At 37.4% G+C, this 18,005-nt stretch overlaps 1 protein-coding gene across 3 annotated transcripts in view; it reads left to right on the forward strand.

Moving 5' to 3' along the window:
• DNAH11 (dynein axonemal heavy chain 11) overlaps window positions 1-18,005 on the forward strand; it is a 361,390-nt gene that overhangs the window by 292,405 nt on the left and 50,980 nt on the right. For all 3 annotated transcript variants that reach the window (XM_064290057.1, XM_064290055.1, XM_064290056.1), the window contains 3 exons: window positions 12,571-12,775; window positions 14,939-15,103; window positions 17,025-17,165. In XM_064290057.1, the coding sequence (XP_064146127.1) occupies window positions 12,571-12,775; window positions 14,939-15,103; window positions 17,025-17,165 (511 nt within the window). The remainder of the gene's footprint in view (window positions 1-12,570; window positions 12,776-14,938; window positions 15,104-17,024; window positions 17,166-18,005) is intronic.

The following is an 18,005-nucleotide window of genomic DNA, read 5'->3' on the forward strand; positions in this document are numbered from 1 at the left end:
AGTTCTACTCTTTCCTATAGGATCGCTATGATTGGAATTGACTCAACAGTAATGGGTTTGGTTTGTGGTTTTTATTTTTTAATGGAAACACTTGAGGACATTCTAAGTTTTAAGAATAGTGTTTGTTTATAAAAGCTTAAAAAGTACTTCAGAATCAAGTTTGATATTTTGGTGACTGTTGTTTCCACTTGACGCAAAGTATGTTTAAAATAAAGCAATCCTCTTTTGTTGCTTTATTTAACTTTTATTAAATGAGAAACTTGTAAATATATATATATTTGTACATATGCAAACTAGAAAGGGATGTGGAAAAATAAAAATGGATTTGTTGAAATATGAATATTTTTATTTCTTTTAATGCAGTAAATAAAATGTGGGAGAAAACAATATGAAAGAAAATAGGAAAATGATACAGTTCTGTTTAATAATAGAGACACTCATTTGCAATAACAGAAACCAAAAAATTTTATTGTCGTAAAAAATATAAAATAATGCTTATGTTTATCAATTCAACATTTTTCAGGTATACAATTTAGTGATATCAGTTACATTAGCTGTGTTGTGCAACCATCACCTACAATCGCTGAGAAGCAGGAAAACTTTGACCTTACTTTGGCTATATCTCAAACTAATCCACATATTTGTAAATTTTCTAATGGATCTTCCTTATTCTGATCTCCAACAATGAACACTTTAACTGATTTTTCTATCCCCTTCTCCGTGTACATACTACGTTGCACTATCTGTAAGATTACCTTGCGGGATTACAAATGTGTTTCCCTTTGTGTTGTGAGGACAAGGTTGAAAACAAGAAAAAGGGGGGAAAGCTTCTCACAGGGATTGTGGAGTGGGTACATTCACCCAGAATGTCTTTGCTCTATTGTATTTCTCAAATGTCGGTGAGTTAACACTTTGATACTCCTGCAAGAAAATCATCCCTCAGGAAGCTTTCAACTATTAATAATGTTTTTGTTTATTTTAGTTCTGTTTGTTTTGGAGGGCCTTTTTTTTAAACCGATGTTAGTTTATTCTTCCTAATAATGAATGCCTGAGAAGATTCTTGTGATAGATATAGCCTAGTCCAAAAGTTGAAGTTCATTAATAATTGGAATGTTGTGGAGTATGAAGTAATGAATACTAATTACTCTTTTCCTGTCTGACAGCTCCCTGTGGACCAATACATCAGGCCAGACTTTAATCTGGTTCTAGTAATGGTTTCATCAATAGCACATTAAATCTGTGTTTGAGAAGATATACAGTTGAACCTGCCCCACACAGTAGATACCACTGTCATAAAATGGCCATAGGCTGACAACAGCTGGGTAATTACAAATAATTAAATCCACCAAACTCCAGACATTCCTAATTTAAAATAAAATATATCCTATCAATTGACAGAAAACATATCTGGGAAGATTTACCAACATGTACTTTTTCCAAAGCAAATTTTGAAAAATTTAAGAATTACATATTACATATTAGAGTAGTTGCTGATCTGTGAACTGTCTTCATAAAATTATATCTCTTAAATTTTTCAAATCCCCCCAAATGTTATTGAAGTGATTTTTTAACTTCAATCTTAACCAGAGTAACCTTACTGGAAGATGTGTTTTAGCTTGTTTCTGAGCAAACAAATATTTGGGAAAAAAAACATTTTATACTTTATTTTGTATTTACTCTTCATGTAATCATTGGTTTAATAACAATTTTTAAGGAGCATACCCTAGAAAGAAACCTAAAACTACTAATATAAATATTAGTTATATAATATAAACTTTCAGTTGTGCAGAAGTAATGCAGCAAAAGGGAGACAGTATTTTACAGAAGCTATTAATTTTATAATTTTGTAATGACTCAGCTTCCTAAAAGTTGTGCTAGGATTAATGAGAATTACTTTCGGTTAGCAACTTTCCAGCTCACCAGATATTGTCATGTTGCTGCTCTTGGAGTTGATATCGTAGATTGTGTTAGAGATGAAATTCAATCTGAATGAAGTCACTCTAATACTTGAGTGGAATTTAAGATGGAACCATCTTGAATTAAATCCCACACTGTGGTAGAATGTAATCTCTTGTACTGGAAGCTTATGGGTTTTAAATAAACTCTGGAGTGATGTAGTTGTCTCATTGTGTCCCTGTGGGTAAGAAAAGTTTTATTTTCAAGTTAATTTGGGCCCTTATATAATGTAATTCAGCATTCTTGTCTCTCCTGATTTCTAAGCTCAAAATAGAGTTTCATTCCCCCAAAAATCTCCGACAGCTTTTCTATTCCTAAATTTAATCAAAATTATATATATATATATTTATATATATATATATATATATAAAATGCCACATTGTGCATACATGCTCACAGTCATCTTGCTAATACTTGTTTGGTCTTACCTGAAAGCAAATGACAAAAATCATCTTTAAAAAAAATGGAACCCGCATTTATTTATTTTCAATGTCATTTTTAATATTTAAGTAAATATATAGACATATAAATAAAAACTTACATATGGATGTAGCTAAAGAGAAATAATCTATGATTTTCTTCCCCCCCCCCGCCCCGTACAATGGTACCTGGACTCAGGCAATATTAATATACTTTTTTTTTTTTAATTCTAATTGAAGTTTGCTTTTATCTGAGAAGGACGCGTTAGTTATATTCACTGTTTGAAGCAGAAAACAATTAACTCATTTCTCTTCAAGACTTTCCTTCCTTCCTTTCATTGAACATCATGCCAGCTGTGCAGCTTTCAGCCAGAACGTTTCTTCAGGAAAGGGGTTTGACCATCTTGCACAGCCCTTCCTGCTGAGGTTGTATCCATTGAAACTTTTTTTTTTCCATTCTCCTGTTTTGTTTTTTTTTTTCCAACTGGTGGGAATATGTTATTTATGCATCTCTAAACCCACCATCTCTTTACCTTGACAAAACGAATCTGATGAAGCCTAAAGGGGGGAATCCCTCGTATATATGATCAGAGAACTTGTTAACTATCTCAGTTGTCTATCTTAGAGTAAGACCCTTAGAATGTCTTAGGAAATTTCTCTCCAAACAGCATCATGGAAAGGTTTTGCAGATCTTTTTAAACAGACTCCTACAGCAGCTATTCCCAGTACACATTCTGATTCACCATAGTAAACCCATTGCCATCAAGTTGATTCCAACTCATAGTAATAACTCTTTATTCTAAATTGGATGTGTTGCTTTCTATGTTTGGTTTTAGATGGCAGTAAAAAATAATGATGTTTATTCAAGTACTCAGAATATCTCATCTGTAGAGAAATTCATTCAAATTTTCATGATCCAAGACTGATGACATTTTCAACAGTAACTAAACTAAGTCTTAAGAATAGTTCTGTGGTTTCTAGACATGTGTATTAGCAATAGGAACTCCAGATTGTAACCTCTAACTTCAAACCCTGATCTTGGTTATATCCAGATAATGCTGCCTCTCACAAATCACCGATATTCTGGTTTTCAGGGAATTCCAATAATTAGAAGAAATGTTTCCCCATGTTTATCACAGATGTGCTGTGAAAATCAGCCAAGAAATTATGTCCAAATGTTTTTTGCTTGTTTAATATTGTGTATAAGGTGACAGTTTACACAGCAAATTAGGTTCCCAATTAACAATTTCTACACAAATTATTCAGTGATATTGGTTACCTTTTCCACACTGTGGCATTATTCTCATTAATTCTGTTCTGGTTGTACCATTTCCAATACTCTAGTCTCCCTGCCCCTTACCTTCTCCTCTTTGCTTTAGAGTAGTTTTTGACCATTTGATCTTCTATTGTTGATTTTTTTTTAAAAGACGCTCATTACTCATACACGATACTCATTTTTTTAATATTTTATTGAGTTTTGGGTGAAAGTTTACACAGCAGATTAGGTTCCCATTTAACAATTTCTATATATATTGTTCAGTGACATTGGTTGCATTTTCCACATTGCATCAACATTCTCATTATTTCCATTCTGGTTGTTCCATTTCCATTCTTGCTTCCCTGCTCCCCCTCCCACCAACTTTCTTATCTTTGCTTTAGGTTAAATGTAGAGTACGTGCATATAAAACAAGAATAATACTCACAGGTAACATTTATTTTATGAGCCAATCTGTTATTAAGCTAGCAGGTGACCTCAGAGATAATTTTGGTTTACCGCTTGAAGTTTATCTCAGGGCAGTAGTCTCAGAGAGTCCTGCAGTCTCAACTGATCCAGTAAGTCTGTACTTTTTTAAGAACTTGAGTTCTGTTCCATATTTTTCTTCTATAAGGACCCATCTAATATGGCCCTGATCAGAATGGTTGGTAGTGGTAGCCAAGAACCATCTAGTTCTTCTGGTCTCAGGGTAGGTGAGGGTATGGTTCGTGTTGACTGTTAGTCCTGTAGATTACTTTCTTCCCTGAGTCTTTGGTTTCCTTCTTTCTCTTTTGTTCCAGATGAGTAGAGACTAATAGTTGTATCTTAGATGGTTGCTCATAAGCTTTTAAGAACCTAGATGCCATTCACCACATTGGGTGTAGAACATACACTTAATGAACTATATTATGCCAATTAACTGAGTTGTACCATGAGACTATGGTCCTAAGTCTTCAAACCCCAAAAACTAATCTTGCAAGGTGTTTGATTATGTCTAAGATGTATCTGTGCCTGTGTCCTCTATATAATTTGCTATGTGTATGGATGTCCATGCATGTACCACACACCTGTATATACATATGCCTGTAGGTACTTCTCTCTGTGCGTACATCTGTACCCACATATTCATATACTTATATGCCTATGTACCTATTTGTGTAACCACACCCATATTTTTTTGGTTGTTCTTGGTGTTGTTTCCAAATTATATTTGTCATATCCTTTATTAAAGACATCCTTTTCTCTTATACCCTCAATTACCTTGGTCAAGCTGTGTACACTTCCCCCATGTTCGATGCCATCTTTCCATCACCAAAACTTACAAGTGTCTACTATCTTGAGAGTGCTCCCCCTCACCCCATCTCTGGTAACCACCAATGGACATTTTTCTCTGTATATAAATCTATTCTTCTTATAAAAGTATGATCATATAGTATTTGTCCTTTTGTGATCAAATTATTTCACTCAGCATAATGCCCTCTAGATTCATCCACATAATACAATGTCTCAAGGATTCATCATTATTCTTTATGGCTGCATAGTATTCCATTGTATACCTGTAGCACATTTTGTTTATCCATTCGTCCCTTGATGGGCACTTAGGTTGTTTCCATCTTTTTGCTGTTGTGAATAATGCTGCAGTGATCATAGGTTTGCATATGTCTATTCATGTCACTGCTATTCGATCTCTGGGTACATAGAAGTGGAATTGCCAGAACATAATGTCCAAGTGGTCTTAATGTAATTTACCTGTTATTCCTCCATAACAATAGTGGTCTTCTATGACGTGAAGAAATTTAAAAAAAAAAAAAAAAAACCATTGTTGTTGAGTCGATTGGGCATCTTTTTATCCTTGGACAATTTTTGGCATGGTTTTGAATAAACTTTAAAAGAATTTTGATATTCTCTTGTACCTGACTTTTATGTAAACCTGACATATGAAAAGCTGAATTTATACTTCAGCTGTATTTGCAGATGATCATCTTTACTAAAAAACAATTCATTCAGCTAATTAGTGTGCATTTTAGCACATTTAAAATATTATGTTTTCCTTTCCTGAAAGCCAGAAGATAGAACACATTTATATAAATTGAGTGCTTTATTTTAAAAATTTTATAAATTGAATTACTTGTTTTATGAATATATCTGTCAGGAATTATGGCTCTTAGATTAGGGATGGATACCTCGAAAGTCAGTGCTATTCCTTGTAAACAAGGACAAAATTGCTAAACAAAGATTAGTAGGGTGGGTATGCTGAGCTGCATCTTTATATTTTTACTCTACTGGCCATAGACTGGTACTGAATTAACCATATTCTTTTAGCACCCTCATGTGATCAATTATTAGGTTGACAGAGGCTGAGGGTACAGGCTGTTACCATCAAACAGAGCAAATTGACCCATGATATGGCGCAGTGAAATGAATTTTATACTAGGAGTCTAGAGACCCAGGTTCTAGTCTCAGCTCTGCCACTAGGCTGTGTGACCTTGGACAAGTCATAAATATTTGAGTCTATGAAAGGGAATCAGTTGAGTCATCTCTAGAGTCCCTTCTTGCTCTAAAACAATAACTCTGCTAGGTGAAGCAGAATGTGTTTTACTTTCCCCATGTCCTAGCCAATTCAACCATGGTGTTTGTACTGAGAAAAATCATTTTTATTTCACCTCTGAGATTGCATAATTGGTCTCTCACCTCCAAACCACCAAATCTCGACCAATGAGGAGAGGAAGGGGAAGGACCTCATTCCCTTGAAGAGACATTAAAACCCTCTGGGATCAACTCCACCCAGATTCTGAGACTGTTCCCTGACCCTCTCTGTCCCTTACTCCCTGACTCTCACTTTGATGCAGTGACAGAGGGCAGTGTGCCCTATTCCTGGGAGTGGGAGGAGTAGGGCTAGAAATGGGTTAAGAACCACTGTTTTAAGACAGTAGCCATATCCAAGTTTAATGCTGCTCTTCACACTTGCCGTTGCTCCTAGTAGCAGTTTAAGTTGAAAAGTCCATAGCTGCCTTCGGTGTTCTAGAAGTGGTAACCTCTAGATTCATGCCTTTCACAGAAACAACAATGTGATTCTATTTGGTTTTCCTACCCCTCTGGTTAAGTCGTTTGTTTTTTGGATCCCTGAAATCCTGAGAGAGTATTAGCAGTCTGTTTAATTTTCCCAAAAAGGAGATTAACCAAAAATTAACCTAGTGACAATGATAAAAACCCATGGAGTCATTATGCAGTTTTTGTCTTTCATAGATCATAAACACCCCAATTGAGGGTAATTTACTGTCCCTGGGAAATCTAAACCTATAAAATAATGTTTCAGCATAAGATGTAAAACCCAATTTATAGGCAGACATCCTTCTCTGTTCCATCTGCACAGAGTTCCCTCGATTAACTCTGTCTCTTAACAGAGAAAATCAGATTTGTTCCTCATGCAGACATGTTTCTGGTTCTCAGACTGGGATGTGTGAGTGTCTCAGTGTACATGTAGGTGTGCACAACAGCTGCAGAGCCTCCGGGTCATCCAGAAGTCATCTTAGGGAGCATTGCTTTAACTCAGATATTTGGGAAATTTTTCTAAAATACTGAACCAGTTAAAAGTCTTTGTCGCCTGCATCCAAAAGCAAAATCGTCAGGACCTCCATGCTCCATGTTAGCCAATCTCATGCTTTTTTTCTTGAAATCCTAGAGAGGGGAACATGGTTACCTATAGTGGCTGATTGGAAAAATTGTAGCTTGGTGTTGGAGGGAAACCTAGTGGGATTAAGTACGATTGCTTTGCAAAATGATTACACAAACCACTAACTGGTATAAACCTCTAGAGCAGCAACTGGCAGCCTGTTTTGGTATGACCCATGAGCTAACAATGATTTTTAAAGTGTTGTAAAATCAAAGGAAAGTATATGGCAGAGACCTGTGTAGCTTGTAAAGACTAAAATATTAACTGGCCCTTTACATAAAAAGTATTCCAACTATTCTAGAAAGATCTCTCACTGAGGCCTGCATACCTACTACTTTCAAAAACAAGATTGGCTCTTACTGGTGGCTTGTTTTGATTTTTATACACACACAGAGCACACAAATCTCAAAATTAATTGATTTCTTGGCACATTTAATGAGTTGAATAGTGTCCCCTGCAAAAGACATGTCCATCCAGAACCTCAGAGTGTGACCTTATTTGGAATAAGGGCCTTTGCAGGTATAATTAAAGTGAGCATCTTTCCATGTGTTTATTGAACATTTGTATAGCTTCTTTGGAGAAATACCTGTTCCTATCCTTTGCCCATTTTTCTAATTGGTCAGATCTTTGTTCTTTATATCCCTGTCACATAGTGGCCAGCCACTTGATACATATTTATTTATTGACTGAATAAATTAAAGAATGAATGAATGAATCAGTATGTGGAATTTATATCCCTGATGCCTATTATAGGGGCCCTGGTGGCACAGTGGTTAAGAGCTCAGCTGCTGACCAAAAGGTCGACCGTTCGAATCCACCAGCCGTTCCTTGGAAACCCTATGGGGCAGTTTTACTTTGTCCTGTAGGGTCATTATGAGTCAGAATCAACTCGATGGCAACACGTTTGGTTTTTAATGCTTATTTGGTATTGGCAAAGAATATTGACTATACCAGGGACTGCCAAAAGAATGAGCAAAACTGTCTTGGAGAAAGTACAGCCGAATGCTCCTTAGAAGCGAGGATGGTGGGACTTCATCTCACATATTTTTGACATGTTATCAGGAGGGACCAGTGCCTGGAGAAGGACATCATGCTTGGTAAAGTAGAGAGTCAGAGAAAAAGAGGAAGACCCTCAACTAGATGCATTGTGGCTACTGTGGCTACAACAGTGAGGATGGTGCAGGACCAGGCAACATTTCATTCTGTTATACATGGAGTTGCTATGAGTCGAAGCCCACTCAATGGCACGTAACAATAGTGGCAGTGCTTATTATGAGATAATGAATAATAACATCTGTGAGAGCAGAGACCGTGTTTGTCTTGAAGATCGACTGGTAGCCTGGCATGGTGTAGGTATTCAATAACTGTTGAGTGAAAGAATGTTTACTTGTACGTTGTTTCATGATTTAAAGAAAAAAATTGAAGAAATAAAATGTATGGTTATTTAATGGGCATGATATCAACTGAAAAACATGAAAAAATATCAACTGAAAAACATGAAAAAATATGAGCTGATGGTGTTAGACCCGTACCTGTAAAAAGAGGGCTCAGCCCCTACACGCATCAGATAGACTGGCAACCACTGCCTAATTCACTTACAACATAGATACATCCAAACTCCCTGAAGGACCGAACTACTGGGCTGCGGGTTGTGGGGATCCTGGTATCAGGGAACATCTAGCCCAACTAGCATAACATAGTTTATAAAGGATATGTTCTACATTCGACTTTGGTAAGTAGCGTTTGGGGTTCTAAAAGCCTGTGAGCAGCCGTCTAGGATACTCCACTGCTCTCACCCATTTGCGAGCAAGGAAGAATGCAGAAAACTAAAGATACAGGGAAAGATTAGTCCAAAGGACTAATGGACCACATCTACCACCGTCTCCACCAGACTGAGTCCAGTACAACTAGATGGTGCCCAGCTACCACCACTGACTGCTCTGACAGAGATCACAATAGAGGTCCTGGACAGAGCTGGAGAGAAATGTAGAACAAAATTCTAACTCAAAAAGAAAGACCAGACTTACTGGCCTGACAGAGATTGGAGAAACCCTGAGAGTGTGGCCCCCGGACACCCTTTCAGCTCAGTAATGAGGTCACTCCTGAGGTTTACCCTTAAGCCAACAATTGAACAGGGCCATGGAAAAAAAAAACAAGACTAAAGGGGTGTATCAGCCCTGGAGCAGGGACTGGAAGGCAGGAGGGAACAGGAAAGCTGGTAATAGGGAACCCGGGGTTGAGAAGGGAGAGTGTTGACATGTTGTGGGGTTGTTACCCAGTGTCAGAGAACAATGCGTGTACTAACTGATGAGAAACTAGTTTGTAAACCTTCATCTAAAGTTTAGTAAAAAAAAAAAAAAAAATTGAATGTATCAGTCTTTTGAGAGTCAGTTCAATTGCAGGTGATAAAAGTTTTAGCGATTTAGGAAAATTGCTTCTTACCTTTACAAACTCAAAAAATTTTCTCACAAAAATTTCTTTAATAAAATAGAATGGCCCTTGGATTTGAGACCCTTTCCCCACCATATGACACAAGGGTCTTAACCTCAGAGCAAGACACAGTTATAAAACTTCCACCGACAGCAGCCTCTAAAACATTGCCACTGTATGGCATCCTGGGTATCTCTCCTCAAATGAAAAAAATTATAAATATTGTGACATTTGGATAAAAAGAAACATTGCCTGAATGCTGGCCTGCTATACCATGACTTTTCTTTTGAATTTTTCACAAAATTGATAAATTCAATGGAATAACATCTTACCCATAATATCAGTGAGACAGTGGTTATTTAAAATATTATATTTAAATTAAAAAATAATATGGACTTTGGATAACATTCTAGCATTATTATGATATCTATTAAAATATTTTACACAGCTAATAGGGAAGAATTTAGACTTTTCATGAAGTTTTAATACAAAATAGGAGACTAAGATGTTTCTTACTTCAGCAATCCTCCCAGGCCTCCTATATGAGCTTTCATTCCTATGTACTTCTGACTACTTTGGAAGAAAAGTTTCAGAATTTGAGAAGTTCCATCCAATATTTCAGTCTTCTGTCTGTCTGTCTGATACATGAAGGAAAACTCCCTCTATTAGATCCTCATAGCAAGTTCCTGGCCAGAAAAAGGCCACAGGTGGGCAGGGATCTTTTAATAGAACTACCATAGTGACAATTTATAGAAAGGACTTACAGAGAGAACAGTTAAGGGAATTTTTTTTTTTTTTTAATAGAGGTGTTGAGGCATCCATGGATTTGCCACAGCAGGCAGCCTTTACGACCTCTAGACCTGAAGGTATAGCTGGGGCCGTGGAAAGATAACCATACCACATAGGAAATATAGTCATGGCTTCCACCAGAACCATGGTTGGTGGCTACACCCCATCCCTCTTTCCTCTGATATTGTTATCTCCTGCCAGTGCCTTCGCTGGCAGAACCATCCAGAAACTAGAGGACAAGGGCGACAAAGTGATAAAGTCCATAGACATAAGACTTCTAGGATCTGGGGTAGGAGGAGTGCAAGCAGAGAAAAATCAGGCCCTCATTTTAGGGAGAAAAGTGCATTAGTTCAGGATTTTGCTCGTAATTTCAGAAGCCACCTCAATCTAGCTTAAGCAATCAAAGAATGTGTTACAGGCTACAGGGGTGCCATGGAAGCATTGCTCTTCTTTCTGAATACATCTACTCCTCATTTATCGACTGTCTCATTATCTGACGTTTCACATTTACAATAGAGAAAAATCTACCATCTTACTTTTTTGTGCTTTAACAATGTACACCTGGCAGTATGAAAACTGAGGTGCAAGGCAAGAGTAACACTGGCTGTGATGGTTCAGGTTATGTGTCAGCTTGGCTGGGCCGTGATTCTCAGTAGTTTGGCAATTATGTAATGATGTAATTTGGCAGTTACATAATGATGTAGTCATCCTCCATTTTGTGATCTTATGTGGGCATCCTCCATTTTTGCATAACCACAGATTTTTGCATAACAACCTGGTCTTTGGAACCTAACCATGTCGATAACTGAGGAGTGAGAGTATTTGTTTAATTCTTCTTCTTTAGTAAATGTGGAAAGGCTTTCTCTCCTGCTAGATTCACCAAGAGGATAGAAATGCCTTAGCAAAAGTTTTTGGGTTCCAGTATTCATTCTTCCTTCTCTCTGTCCCAGCCCTTATCCCAGGAAAACTGAGTCTGGTTAGGACGGCTTGAGTGAAGTGCCCTCTCCTGGTCCCTGAGACCAGGGGAGCAGGAATGTAAAACACAAGCATGACTGCTGAGATCATAGGTGTATTCCACAAAGTGGACTTCTTGAAGGGCCTCACTTTTAAGCTGGTGCCAGAAGTATTTTATACACACACATTTTATATACACACACACATACACCAAACCCACTGCCATTGAGTTAGTTCCAACACGTAGTAACCCCATAGCGTTTCCAAGGCTGTAAATCTCTACAGAAACAAACTGCCACATATTTCTCCCACGGAGCCACTATGGCACCAGGGCCCCTTCATACATACATACATACAAGTTTTATTTTATCCTTAAAGAAAACAAATGTTTAAGTTTGGAGTTCCTGGGTGGTGCAAATGGTTAATCTGCTTGGCATCTAACCAAAAGGTTAGCAGTTTGATTCCACCCAGAGGCACCTCAGAAGGCCTAATGACCTACTTCTGAAAAATCAGCTATTGAAAACGTTATGGAGCACAGTTCTTTTGTGGGGTTTCCATGAGTCAGAGTTAACTTGATGGCACCTGGGTAACTGGGATATAAATTTAATCATAGAAATTACAAAGAGACTAACATTTGTTATTATAGGTCCTTTATATGATTTAGGAGCCCTGATGGTGCAGTGGTTAAGAGCTCAGCTATTCACTAAAAGGTCATCAGTTCGAATCCACCAGCCATTCCTTGGAAACCCTGTGGGACAGTTCTACTCTGTCCTATAGGGTTGCTATGAGTCAGAATTGACTCAACAGCAATGGGTTTCATTTGGTTTTTTATGATTTATGTATTTAATTCTTACAGTGACACTATGAGGTAATTACTGCTACTACCACCATTTTACATACGAGGAAACTTGATCATATAGTGGCTAATGGATGATACAACTGTGCCTCCCGTACTTTATGGAAACTGAGACCAGCTGAAAAATCCTGAATCACCTGGTCTTATGGCCTAGGTACATTACTGGAATATAGGAATGGAGAGACCCCTTAGTATCGAGTATGGTTCATGGGCACCTCCTGTGTTATGTCCCCTTTAGGTATATCAGGATTGGAGATAAAGAATGTGAATTTAACAAGAACTTTCGCCTTATCCTTCACACAAAACTGGCAAATCCTCACTATAAGCCAGAATTGCAAGCTCAGACAACCCTCCTCAATTTCACGGTCACAGAAGATGGCCTGGAGGCCCAGCTGCTGGCAGAGGTTGTCAGTATTGAAAGGCCAGATTTGGAGAAACTTAAGGTAAAAAATATTAAATCATCTAACACTTATCAAACACTTGCTTTGTGTGAATTACACTGCTAGACACAGTAGTATATGATAGGGTTTCTGCCCTCCGGGAACATGTAATCTACTTGAGAAGAGTGAGGATACATGTGAAAGGTTAGATGATTCAAGGTTACTAAATTATAGGTGGAGTCCCTGGATGGTGCACATGGTTAACATGCTCAACTGCTAACAGAAAGGTTGGAGGTTTGAGTCCACCCAGAGATACCTCAGAAGAAAGGCCTGGTGATTTACTTTAGAAAAATCAGTCATTGAAAACCTTATGGAGCCCAGTTCTACTCTAACACATGGGGTCACCATGAGTCAGAGTTGATTCAGTAGCAACTGGTAAATTCTAGGTAGTTGGGATTATACCACAGAAATGAGATGGATTATCTGTAACTCTTGTTTAACACATAGGACTAGGACAAGCCAAGAGGCACATCAGTTATAGAAAGCAAAGGTATAGAGGCAGGAATGTCGCCTGGTAGATTAGATGATAATAGATTAATTTAGCCAGGGCAGAAGAATGAAAAAGGTGAATATTAGAGTAAGACTGGAAAAATTAAATGGCTTGTAGCTGGTTATGGCTAGCATTTAAAGGGAAATTTATGGACTTGAGTACATTTACTAAGAAATAATATTAGAAATAATTAAATTTAGTGTTGAATACAGAGAAGAAAAAAAAGAATAAGCCTTAAAATGTAGAAAGAAGGCAATAATAAAGATAAAATAGAAAACAGTGACATAGAAAGCAGACAATACAAGATTAACAAAAAGCTGGTTCTTTGGGGAAAAAAAATATATTAGCTATGCCTCTAAAAGGGTCAATCAAGAATAAAAGATAAGGTAGAGGTAAAATTAAGAAAAAAGGCCATATAACTACACATAGAGATTAAAATACACAAAAGGATACTGTGTCCAACTTTCTAACAAATTTGAAAATTAAAATGGTGAATTTCTTTGGAGTTGAAAGTAAAAAGAATTTACTTGCTAATTTGGGTGAATTTAGAAATTTCAGATGAAGTATGCTTAGAATTAAAACAGGGGTCCATATTTCTGATGTTAGAGATCTATCATGATCTTTTAAATAGATTCTCCCTGTAGATTTATGATCCTAATGATCATGATAAAAGTTGATACTCTGGACCCTGGGGTGCCATTCAATCTTAACATGCCTTCTGAATTTCTTTAAAGAAATTTTAAAAATTACTAGTATGGGTCTTAATGTTGTGTATTTCATTATATATGATTCTATGAAAATTTTGGTTAAAGAAATTCTCTACTAAAAACATTAGCTTACAAGCAATAATGAAGAAAACTAAAGATAAAAGGGAAAGATTAGTCCAAAGGACTAATGGACCACATCTACCACGGCCTCCACCAGATTGAGTCCACTACAACTAGATGGTGCCTAGCTACCACCACTGACTGCTCTGACAGGGCACCCAATAAAGGGTCCCAGACAGAGCTGGAGAAAAATGTAGAACAAAATTCTAACTCAAAAAGAAAGACCAGACTTGCTGGCCTGACAGAGACTGGAGAAACCCTGAGAGTATGGCCCCCAGACACCCTTTCAGCTCAGTAATGAGGTTACTCCTGAGGTTTACCCTTCAACCAAAGATCGAACAGTCCCATGAAACAAAACAAGACTAAAGGGGGACACCAGCCCCAGGGCAGGGACTGGAAGCCAGGAGGGAACAGGACAGCTGGTAGTAGGGAACCCAGAGTTGAGAAGGGAGAGTGTTGACATGTCGTGGGGTTGTTAACCAGTATCATACAACAATGTGTGTACTGTTTGATGAGAAACTAGTTTGTTCTGTAAACCTTCATCTAAAGTTCAATAAAATCAATCAATAATTAAAAACATGAGCTTGCAACAAGAAAGGTTAGAGAAGAAATTTAGGAGGCAGTGAGTTCGTGTTGGGGGAATAATTCAGTAAAGGAGGGTGAGAATAATCACACAACTTGAAAAGTGGAGTCAGTGTCACTGGATCGTACATGTATAAGTTGGAGAATTGCTTTACATTTTGCTGTGTACATTTTCGACAGCAATGAAAAAATAAAATTATTTTTATAAAGTATCTTTAAAAAATCTGCTTAATCACCATTTCTCTCACTTTTCTTGGTTTTTATTAGCTGGTTTTGACAAAGCACCAAAATGATTTTAAGATTGAACTGAAGCACCTGGAGGACGACCTCCTCCTGCACCTTTCTGCAGCAGAGGGGAGTTTTTTAGATGACACCAGACTGGTGGAGAGACTGGAGACCACAAAAGCCACTGCTGCAGAGATAGAGCGCAAGGTAGGAAGGGCAAAGGATGCTGGAGGTTTCTGTTGTTCGGTTTCAATGAAATGCTCTGGGCAAAAGCTTAATCAAACTTGGAAATTCCTCTAAGAAGGCTAGCTTGTAGAATTCAGGTCAGTTAATAAGGTTTCCTTAAAAATGGGACTGTTTGGGATTCTGAATGGATATGTTGTTGTATGCTATCAAGTCGGTTTTCAACTTATAGCCACCCCATGTGACAGAGTAGAACTGCCCCATAGGGTTTTCTAGGCTATAATTTTTAGGAAAGCAGATCTCCAGGTCTTTCTCTGGTGGAGCCGCTGGGTAGGTTTGAACCGCCGACCTTCCAGTTAACACCCAATCACTTAACCATCGTGCCACCACGGCTCCTTCTGAATGAAGACGGAGCTGCTCAAACTTGTGCTTTTCCTGATTCAACTAAGATCCAGTCATTCAAATGAGGCTGTGTCGGACTGTATTTTTATTATTTTTTCTGAGTAACCAAATGTGAAGAAAATTGGGGCCTGCTGGCTTATATGATTTAAAATCTAAAAATGCTTAGCACCCAGCTCTGGCAAACTGACATCCTACAATGTCACCACAGGTTTCCCAGCCTGTTGTACATTTTAGAGAAATACTTAGAGCTGAAGTTTTGTTTACAGGCCTTCAGTGGTAGGTGACTGAGCAAGGGATGGTCTCCTGCTGTACTCAAATGCATTATTCACGCTGGGAAACTGACATTTTCTAAAAGCCAGTAAAAATTTTCACTGAGTAGACATCCTGCTGAATGTCCAACTAGTGTCCCAATATGCCTTACGCATGGTGTGCCTTTTGGACTTTCACAGTTGGCCATTAACCCCTAAAAGTCCACTATTTCAAGAGGAGAGGAACCCTTACTTGCTTTCTGGAATATCCTCATTACTAGGTAATCTCTTAATTACCCAGCAAGGGCTGTGTCACCACAATCCAATATCTTTGTCTTAATTTAAGCAAGGAAATGGAATCCCAAATTACTTTATCCTTTTAAGTAAGTGAATTCTAGGTGGCTTCCTAAGATGGTAAAGATTAGAACAATTAGCTAAACTAGGTCTTAGCTTCTAATTGTCTCTTAAAATGTCTCTCCCTATCGTGCGTATATGTCAAGTAGGGACTGTCCTCACTTCGCATTTTCTGTATTTCCTTTTATACGTACACAGATCTGATGAATCATGTCTATAGAAAATGTTGGGAAAATATCATATCTTATGAAGCTGTAGAAGCAGCAGTAGTCCTATATAGAAGTAGATGTTTGTGCCTTGAATAAAAAAAATATGTTGGTAGGTGGTGGTGGTGGTGGTGGTGTGCTTTTTTTATTTTATCATTATCCATCTGAATGTACCCAGAGGCTAATACTTAAAGATAAACTAAAAGGAAACCTGTGACGAGCATATGAATCATCTGCTGCAAATTCAGGATTAGACGGTCATGAGAGTCTTGGTATAAAGGCTTTTTAGTAGGCTCAGCTGCTGGATATCTGATTGACCTTGACTGCTTTTGTATACCTGGTTGACCGATAAAGTTATTGGCACTGAGTTGACCCAGCGGACTTTTAAGAGCCATCCCTGAGAGGTGATATAGCTGGGTTATTAACCCCTGAAAGAGAGAGGCGAGAGAGGAAGGTGACATTTCTCCAGAACAGATTCTGTAGAACCAATCAGACTTTTTAAATCTGTAGCCTATAAAACAGCTACAGTTATGTTCATTCTCACCAAAAATTCAGGTTATGAAAAAATTATTTACAAATATGAAATTAATCTTAGGGGAAAAAAGCTGAAGCATGTAGATACCATTCATGTTATCTATTTTGATACTAATAATTTCTCGTTTACGCTACGTCCGTTCCATCACTTGGATATATAGAGAGAATATAAAGAGTATGTTTGTTTTTATCCCAACACAGGTGATTGAAGCCAAAGAAAATGAAACCCAAATCAACAAGGCCCGAGAATGTTACAGACCAGTGGCTGCGAGGGCATCTCTTCTTTATTTTGTTATTAATGACCTCAGGAAAATCAACCCCATATATCAATTCTCCTTGAAGGTAATGCTGAAGAAGCTAAGAACATTTAAAAATTCAGGAGTTCAGCTCCTTCCCAGAAGTAAGCATGAAATTTATTTTTTAAGCAGTCAGTGTACCCAGCAAGGAAGCATGAGAATCTAGTTAACAAAAACAAAAACAAAAAACATTCTCTCAGGAACTTACATATATCATTTTCAATAAGGCTTGAGATAATTAAGCCATCAATGTGACATCATAGTACATTTGTATATTGTTCTTAAACAAAAACTCTGAGAAATGTGGTTAGATTTTGGAAGAGCAACAGTGTATGGGAAGAGTAATAAAACTAAATGAGTATTGTAAAGCTAAGTATTACCCAAATACCAAAAACAGACTAAGACATGACAAGAAACCCACAGAGCATAACCTTCACAAGCATAGATGCAGAACTCCTCAAGAAAAATTGACAAATTGAATCCAGCCATATGTAAAAAGCACACTACATTATTATCAAGAATTTTGACAGAAATGCAAGTTAATTCATCACTCAAAAATCATAGGATGTAATTCACCATATTGACAAAAAAGCCATATGATCATTTCAGCTGATACAAAGAGCTTGACAAATTTCAACACATGATTAAAAACAGATTCTCAGCAGACTAGGAATAGAAAGTAAGTTCGTTCTCAACATGCTGAAGGACATCTATGAAAATCTACAGCTAATATTATACTTAATAATTTTAAAAATCAATGCTTTTCCCTAAGATCGGGAACAAGGCAAAGATACCTGCTTTCAACACTTCTTTTCAACATTCTACTGATGGTTATAGCCAGAGCAATAAGGCAATAAAAGACCTAAAATTTAAAAAAGAAGAAAAC

The sequence above is a fragment of the Loxodonta africana genome, chromosome 8 (genome assembly GCF_030014295.1).
Source record: "Loxodonta africana isolate mLoxAfr1 chromosome 8, mLoxAfr1.hap2, whole genome shotgun sequence".
In the NCBI taxonomy this organism is placed as follows: domain Eukaryota; kingdom Metazoa; phylum Chordata; class Mammalia; order Proboscidea; family Elephantidae; genus Loxodonta; species Loxodonta africana.